This window comes from Dendropsophus ebraccatus, chromosome 7, assembly GCF_027789765.1.
Source record: "Dendropsophus ebraccatus isolate aDenEbr1 chromosome 7, aDenEbr1.pat, whole genome shotgun sequence".
NCBI lineage: Eukaryota > Metazoa > Chordata > Amphibia > Anura > Hylidae > Dendropsophus > Dendropsophus ebraccatus.
This window is the reverse complement of record NC_091460.1, coordinates 146,297,370-146,306,202: the sequence shown is the minus strand read 5'-3', so window position 1 is coordinate 146,306,202 and position 8,833 is coordinate 146,297,370. Positions and strand designations below refer to the sequence as shown.

At 41.2% G+C, this 8,833-nt stretch overlaps 1 protein-coding gene across 4 annotated transcripts in view; it reads right to left on the bottom strand.

Annotated features, from left to right (window-relative positions):
* DCLK2 (doublecortin like kinase 2) overlaps positions 1-8,833 on the bottom strand; it is a 71,162-nt gene that overhangs the window by 9,060 nt on the left and 53,269 nt on the right. For 3 of the 4 annotated variants that reach the window (XM_069978672.1, XM_069978669.1, XM_069978670.1), the window contains 4 exons: positions 7,727-7,860; positions 6,588-6,665; positions 5,489-5,585; positions 3,430-3,510 (listed from right to left, as the gene is read on the bottom strand). In XM_069978672.1, coding sequence (XP_069834773.1) covers positions 3,430-3,510; positions 5,489-5,585; positions 6,588-6,665; positions 7,727-7,860 — 390 coding nt within the window. Of the gene's footprint in view, positions 1-3,092; positions 3,273-3,429; positions 3,511-5,488; positions 5,586-6,587; positions 6,666-7,726; positions 7,861-8,833 lie in introns of those variants that run through there. The other variant, XM_069978671.1, reaches the window with a different exon arrangement.

Below are 8,833 nucleotides of genomic sequence, written 5' to 3'. Positions count from 1 at the left end.
CCATCTGTAAAGCTGAGTAGGTACAATACACGTTATTGGGGGAGGGGGGCACCATGGTTCTTCCATTGCTGCCATGTTATAGTGACCTTACATTATGCGGTTTGATAGGCCTGTTATAGTTATGCCTTGGGTACTGTACATCACCCCTATTTGGTCACTGAATTACGTTGTAGACATTGCTTTTTGGGGTAGTATAAGGCTGGATTCACACACAGTATCAGGTTTTTTTTTGTTTAGAATCACTCCTGGTTTTAGTTAAAAAATACCGATCAAATGAGCTTTAAAACACGGAGCAAATACTGTTCTAAATACAAGTGACACCAGTCTTACTCAGTAGTGTTCTTCTAGGAGGAAGCCCAATACACGACTACTCCAAAATCCCATTGTATCTGCTGCCATCAACCACCAGAAATGATCTCAGCAAATTACCAGCAAGAGAGAGAACGAGGAGCAGTGGGAGGCCGGAGATACTGGCCCGGCCTTTACACTTTTACAATAGTATAATATTACAATACACAAACAGCATCGGGCTCAGACTCCTTGAGCTACGAGGGGAAATCATTGTTAGGGTCCGGCCTACTTGTTGCCCATTTTAGCGTAATCGCAGTTTAGCAGCATATCTGGTGACTGGTTTTGATCTCCGCTATAACATCTTACAGCCCTGGATGCCTTATGAGAAAATCCTGTTTTGTTGTTATGTCCCCCAGTTCCTCAGATAAAGATATTGGATCATCTCATCTATAGTCAGAAGGGTGGAGACTCCATTTGTAATACAGGTGGTGATACAGCTGGGGGGGGGGTATGAGGATAAGAGTACATGACTGAGGCTCACATGCCCCGAAGCCAAACAGTCACGCACACACACTTTTTTTTTAAAAATAAAGTCCCCGCCCATTTGACTATTCTGGGAACAGTCCCCATATCTCGGCACGTTAAGTTGTAGCAATGAAATAAAAGCAGGATTGGAAACCGGGCACCAGAGGCTACAAAGCGACTGATCACAGGAGATGTTACACATTATTATGGGACCAATGTGCAGGTAACAATACCGGCACCTAATGAGTCTGCAGGAGTAGTAGAAGTAGTAGTTTTGCTAAGGTTTATATTCCAGACTGTTATATGACATCCAATATTTATAAGGATAGCCTTGCTTCACACATTAGAGAATGCCATGTACTAGGCTATGTTCACACAACGTTATTCTTTAGTTGGTCACCGTCCTTTCACTGTCTTTACTATTAAATTCAATGGACTTGTCAATTAAAGACAGAGGGCGATCAGTCCACCTGACCTAGAATAATGGACCCACAGCCATCATTACACAGACGGGTGGCCAAACAGCCAAATTACGGACGTCATTTTTTTCTTTTTAAAAAAGGTAGAGAAAAAAAACGTAGTGTGAACATAGCTCTAGAAGTGCACTTGTCTTACCTTGTAATATTAAGTGTCTCACATTTCCAAAAACCTTTATCCCTGTAATCGCTAATGATCAGATGCACGGACACATTCCCTTCAAGTAATTCCAGCTTCACCTAGCTTACAAATGTTATCTCAAAGGCCACAAGATCCCTACAATGCTGGAATCCTGGATAGTGGTTGCATATAAACCAAATCACGTGAAGCCATCACCCTACATATCAAGGTTATATAACGGGACATATAACTCTCTTGTAATACTATATGCACCATTAGTTACAGTTACTATATTGTGCACAGTCTAAAGAAAGCAAAGTTATAACTGGAGGAGCGGCCGAGCATCAGTTTTAGATCACTGCCATTCTGTATAACACTAGGAAAGGTTTCATGTGGGAAAATCCATTTGAATGAAACTTATCGATACGATGAAGGAAGAGTCTCTATAGCTTAGAAGATGCCATTTTCTCATAGCAAATGTCAGGAGTAGAACAGACATTGGTGCATGCTGGATTAGGAAAAGCCTGAGACAACCAATATCACAAAGTTTAGGCAGATTTAGGCTATGGACCCACAATGGCCTTTGGGTGGCCATTTTACGGCCACCCTTTTGGATGGCTGTCACTTTAACATATAAAATCTGGCATATTGTGCAAATTACAGTTCAAATATCCATAGTACATCCATATTTTGGTGCCAAAATGCTGACTGTCCAAAAAGTTGGCCGTAAAATGGCAGAAAAAATTATGTTATGGGAACATAGCATTATGGGGACAAGGAGAGAAAACCCATCTTATATGTATAGTCAGCATCTACTTAATGCACTTCATGAGAAGTCAGAAACCCCTTGGGCCGTTTTGTGGCGCTTACATGCACCATGACTGGGAAGGTTAGTTAGTAATTATCTTGCCATATAGACAATAGGCATACGAGATTCCCAACAACTCACCCCCTACCCCCCTCTTTGCCTTAGATATTTTTATGTTTAAAATATTACAAACTAAAATGTAAAAATATCTATAGATATCATCTGTTTGTGTACCAGGTAACTGACCAGGTCCATGCTTCTCCTTCTCACCATGCAGCTCTGCCCTTCCATCATTCACCAGACAAAAATAATCATTTCTTTAAGAAATGAGCCTCTATTTTCCAAACAATTTCTGTTTGCGCCTGGGAAACAAAAAGAGAGCCAAGTATCTGCCTCATCTTGTAGTATCTGCCCATTGCAGGCTCAATCTGTTTCTGATAGATGAAACAACTGTGTTTCCTTTTCCCTATACTGCTCAGAAGGCTGTCACTGAGCATGTGGAGCAGGAAGTGGGGATTTTCAGCAGCTTCAGGGTGTAAGTCAGGATGTGCGGCAGACAAATGGCCCAATTCATGTAACAGAAACCTATTACACACAAGCTTAGATTATGGGTGGGGATCGAACAGGGTTCAATTTTCTTAAGTGGAGTACCCCTTTAACAGTATGGGTGAATGTATATCATTATTACTTTTATCTATCCCTTCTAGGTTTAGCATTCCTTCATACCCGTTCTCCTCCTCAGAATTTTTTACCTGTGTTTTGTGGTCCCGATTCTCTTCCACTTTTTATAAGAACGTTGTATTGTTTAAATGACTCCAGACATTATTCTATGTGTTTCTCATTCTCTTTATTGTTATAAAACATAGAATGGATAAAGCTGGTGATAACAAGGATTTGGCCTCTCTTCGTTCTGTATATGATGTCACATTTTTACTGATTTATAAAACATACGTTGTCAAATGTCTAAACTGCTGGTGAGGACCATTTTGCTGAAAGTAACTCTGCAAACTTTTCTTCTCTGTTTCTTTATGTGATGGTTCGGGCTATACACCTGTAAGAACATTCCTTTAAGAAAATGTTCTTTAAAATGAGTAAGGAAAGTATGGGCGAGGGACACAACGATGGGGCAACAACTGCGTCACGCAACTCGTTCACGTTACATTTATGATGGGAAAAGAGATGGGAATGAATCCAGGGATTGTACTTACAGACACCCAGGGGTGAGACAGGATCTGGTCGGCTGTGAACCGGTCTTCTACATTTACTTGCAGCATACAACTGATCAGCTCCTAGAAGAAAAAGGTCACCATAAGTTTCTACAATAGTGATGTAAGTGCATGAATACTGCAGGTCGCTGCATTAATATCTGGGGACCATAAGGCAGACATAGGCCATGTTCACACAACGTTCAAAAACAGAAAAGGAGCCTTTTTCTGCAATTCAATTGTTCAATGAGTTCAATGAAATGCATTGAAGTCAATGGAACGACGGACGTCCAATGGACGTTGTCTGCGCAGACGTCAGAATAATGATCATGACAATTATTTTCAGACGTCTTTTGCAAACACTGGACGTTATTTTTTTCTTTTTTCATTGTCTTTCCACCGCTCTTGCTATTGAATTCAATGGACTTTTCAATTGAAGACAAAGAACGGTCAGTCACCTGACCTAGAATAATTGACTGACGGCCGTCACTGCACTGACTGGCTGCCAAACAGCCAAATGACGGATGTTATTTTTTCTTTTCAAAAATGGAGAGGGAAAAATGTGGTGGGAACATAGCCCTAGTGGTAACCTGCACGCAGTCATTGGGTAGTGTGTCGCTCCACATCAAAAGCAGGAGTGATACGATTATCCACGGCCTCAATACTCCAACTCATCGTCGGATTACAAACAGACAATACGTCTCCAATAGAGATGAGCGAACTGGGTTCGGGTTCGAGTCCATCCGATCCCGATCGTTCAGCATGTGATTAGCTGGAGCTGCTAAACTTGGATAAAGCTCTAAGGTTGTCTGGAAAACACGGATACAGCCAATGACTATATCCAATAACTACAGCCAATGACTATATCCAATAACTACAGCCAATGACTATATCCAATAACTACAGCCAATGACTATATCCAATAACTACAGCCAATGACTATATCCAATAACTACAGCCAATGACTATATCCAATAACTACAGCCAATGACTATATCCAATAACTACAGCCAATGACTATATCCAATAACTACAGCCAATGACTATATCCAATAACTACAGCCAATGACTATATCCAATAACTACAGCCAATGACTATATCCATGATTTCCACATAGCCTTGGGGCTTTATCCAACTTCAGCAGCCACCGCTAATCACATGCTGAACGATCGGGATCGGATGGACTCCAGCTGCTCCAGGTTCGCTCATCTCTAGTCTCCAACCCTTCCAGGATCAACTGCCATGGATTCTACCACTCGCCCCCGCGCACATCTCGGCACGGACAATAGACTCCATTCTATGCACAGGTGGATTCCGCTGTCCGTTCACAGAATGAACTGGTTGCTGGAATCCGCCTGTGCACCTTTGGGTGAACTTGCAATCCAATTAGCCATAAATCGACAAATTCATCTTTTTCTAAGGCCGTGGCAACAACGGCCGTAGCGCAAACGGTGTGTGAACACTACAGCCTTTTGTTGCATCGCCCTCTATGTTCACTGAAGTAATGGAAAACTACGGCTGCTGTTTTTGGTATTTTTTACGCTGTGAGGACATAGCCTAACATTAAAAAACAACTACTGCACATAGAGAATAGGTTCACACCATGTAAAAATGATGGCCGTCTGTCATAACATCCGTTATTTAAAAATTAACAGGACGGACGTTATTTGTACATAGTGTGAACCTAGTCAAAGAGTGTAGATCCAGTCTATAGATGGGTGTAATACTTGTTTCTATTGAGCCTATAGTTATACTGTACTTACAGGCTGAATGCTCATTATGAAATTACGGATGACAATCGTCAGTCTTTTCCTTCTTCAGTCTCCTGAGGCGGCACATAAACAATGGACCCCGGGCTGCTGGGGGGGTCAGGGATGTCACATTGTCTGACAATCACCACATCAGAGACTGAGGCGACACAATGGGCCTTGTATACACTGTGACGTATATGACCATTTTAGAGACTATATGAACACGCGGCAGTAACATCATATGATGCCACTATATTATTGCATTCTCTGTTACATTTGTTTATTCTGAAAACCGATTTTTAACCCAAACCTTTGCAGAGTCTGTAATATTATCCCAATACGGAGACGGGAATTCCAGCTTCCCAATCAGAATCTGATCAAAGAGATCTTCCTGGAGATTATTCTCACTGTAAAGGAAAGAAATCGTCCATAATCACGGGAAAGGTTAAAAGGTCATGCCATTTCTATGTCCTTAATGTCACCATCTCTATAAGAGGAAGCTATTAGTTCTGTCACCAGGACAACTCATTGATTCCAAGTGATGCATCTGACTAATCAGCTCTCAGATGGTTCCAGGCTGATATGGTCTGACAGGTCTGATCAAGTATGACACCAGGGTGTATCTGCTAACAAACATAGGACTATGCTATATATCACACAAAAAATCCGCAACACTCACAAATTCTCCAGATCATTTCAGTGGTTTGTTTCCCCATGTGCAGAATAAATAAATATCAATGTTTCTGTTTGCTCAATGCAAAGCATTTTACCGGGGATTTTACACGTTTATATTTATTTGCATTAATTAAACAGAAACATTGATATTTTTGCACATGGGAAAATAAACCACTGAACTGATTTGGAGAATTTGTGAGTGTTGCGGATTTTTGGTGTGATATATCGAGGTGACACCCTGGTGTGTGTGTATATATATATATATGTATGTGTATGTGTGTGTGTGTGTGTGTGTGTGTGTGTGTGTGTGTGTGTGTATATAAATATATATATATGTATATATATATATATATATATATATATATATATATATATATATATATATATATATGTATATATATATATATATATATATGTATATATATATATATATATATATATATATATATATATATATATATATATGTATATATATGTATATATATATATATATATATATATATATATGTATATATGTATACATATACATATATATATATATATATATATATGTATATATATATATATATATATAATCTGGGCTACACATTACAGAAATCCATCCCTGGAGCTCTCCCCACACTCTTCACTGTCCAGTGGTGGAAAATTGTTTAATAAAGAATCTATTACCAAAAAAAAGTAAAATAAATATTTGTGCGTACAATAGAAAGAAAGAAAGGAAAGAAAAAGGTTACCTTCTGAAAGGAGGGAATCCACACAGTAAGATGTAGGTGATCACACCAGCTGCCCATATATCAACTTTTAAGCCATATCTAATAAGAAGAAAAACCTAAGTTATTTACAAAAATATTTCACCTATTGTACATGCATAGACTGGATAACACACACAGGGACTGACTAACACACACACACACACACACACACACACACAGGGACTGACTAACACACACACACACACACACACACACACACACAGGGACTGACTAACAAACACACACACAGGGACTGACTAACACACACACACACAGACACACACAGGGACTGACTAACACACACACACACACACACGCGCAGGGACTGACTAACACACACGCGCAGGGACTGACTAACACACACGCGCAGGGACAGCAGAATACCCGCTGGGACTGCATTAAGCAGGGGTCCATGAATACATTTATGCCCTATGATCTTGTTGTCTATAACATGCACTACATGTACTTCTATGTACTACAGATGTATCCTGGCACCCTCCATTGTGACACCTATCATTTATATTTAAACTGGGCCAGGAGGGGTAACCAGTAACCATAGGGCCTCACAGCAAAACCTGCAATGGGGCCAAACTTCCCCCCTGACAACCGTCAGCAGCAAATCAGTTCCGTCTCATCTTTCTTTCCCCAGTGATCTCCCGTTTCCCCTTTCATCCCCTACAATACCATTTACATGTGATTGTTGGCCATACACACTTTTGGCTGGCATCTGCTATTACTGAGGATTTCTGCACAGTGACAAACTCAGCCAAGTGTTCATGTGTTCCGAATGGAGAGAGGAGGGGTAAGCTGATGCCAGACTCCTCTTTCGGCAGCTTATGTCTCTAAGAACAAAAGGATTGGGCAGTAGAAATCATGTCCAGTCCTTCTCTTCTCCAACATTACAGAGTTGACTAGACCGCCCAATATCTGCAGGTGTCACCCACTTTTTTCTAATATGTTTTGGCACTTTAACTGCGCTTTACTTCTCAGTACAGTAGGTAGGTAGGTAGGTAAGTATACCTAAGACCTGGTTGGGATTGGACACAGAGATTTTATTGAAGACTATGCAGTCATCCAAGTAGAACAATGCTTGATTCATGTAGCGACATTAGTGAACTTACCCAGTCTCTGCAATTATTTCTGGAGCGACATAAGTTGGCGTACCGCAGACCGTGTAGAGCGGCCCATCCACTATAGTGGCCAAGCCAAAGTCTCCGAGCTTTAACGATTTCGTTTTATCAGGATATTCACAAACCTGGACACAAAAATGGGGCAGATTAATGAAAATGGTCTAAAAACAAAACAAAAACTGCAATTAATAGCAGCCAATCACTGAACTGACATCAGTAGCCCCAGCCGAGGGCAGGAGATGCTGGAGCATGAACAGCAGAGCACATAGGGTTGTATTCAGACTGGCATAAGGCGGCTCTGTCAGGAGATGTATATATGATGCTCAGACTGCGACTAGACCTCATCAAGGCAAAGCAAGAAAACACTTTCCAAACCCCCCCATAGCTCGGGCTGTAGTATAACTAGACCTGAGGCTGCACTACTGCCGGGCCCTGGAGGGTGGATTCTTGTCACTAATACACTGATCAACTTAAAGGGGTGGGATGGGGACAAGTTAGAGATTGGGGGTCTCCCATAGACTGCCAGTATGACACGGAGGTTGGTGGCATTTTGCGGTGGAGTATTCTGCCGCGGAATTCTGCCAGTTTTACTCCGTGTGAACTGACCCTTAGGATGTAGTTACTAAGGTCGATGGCAATTGAATGCACACATATTACAATATGAAGTCTGATAGAAAGAACTGGATTTATCTTATACATCGCCTGCCGGCTCCTCTGCATCGGCTGCCGGCTCCTCTGCATCGGCTGCCGGCTCCTCTGCATCGGCTGCCGGCTCCTCTGCATCGGCTGCCGGCTCAATACTTCTGTCCATATAGTGTAAACCTTCCTTTATGTCAATGTATTAATTTCACTTTACATTATAAAAGTGAATGACTGCCCATAGGAAGAGTCAGCAGAGCTGACGTACAAGGAGTCTTACACAACTGTTAAATTTGTTTAGTTTGTTCATACGCTGCAAAACAGCGGCCGTTGTTGGCAGTATCAAACAGCTGCTGTTTCATCTGTTCAATACTGCCATATCAGCTGTAGGAACATTATTTTATTTCTATTTGGATTGCACCCACATTTGGGTGTACCTGCAGTCCAATTAGCCATATC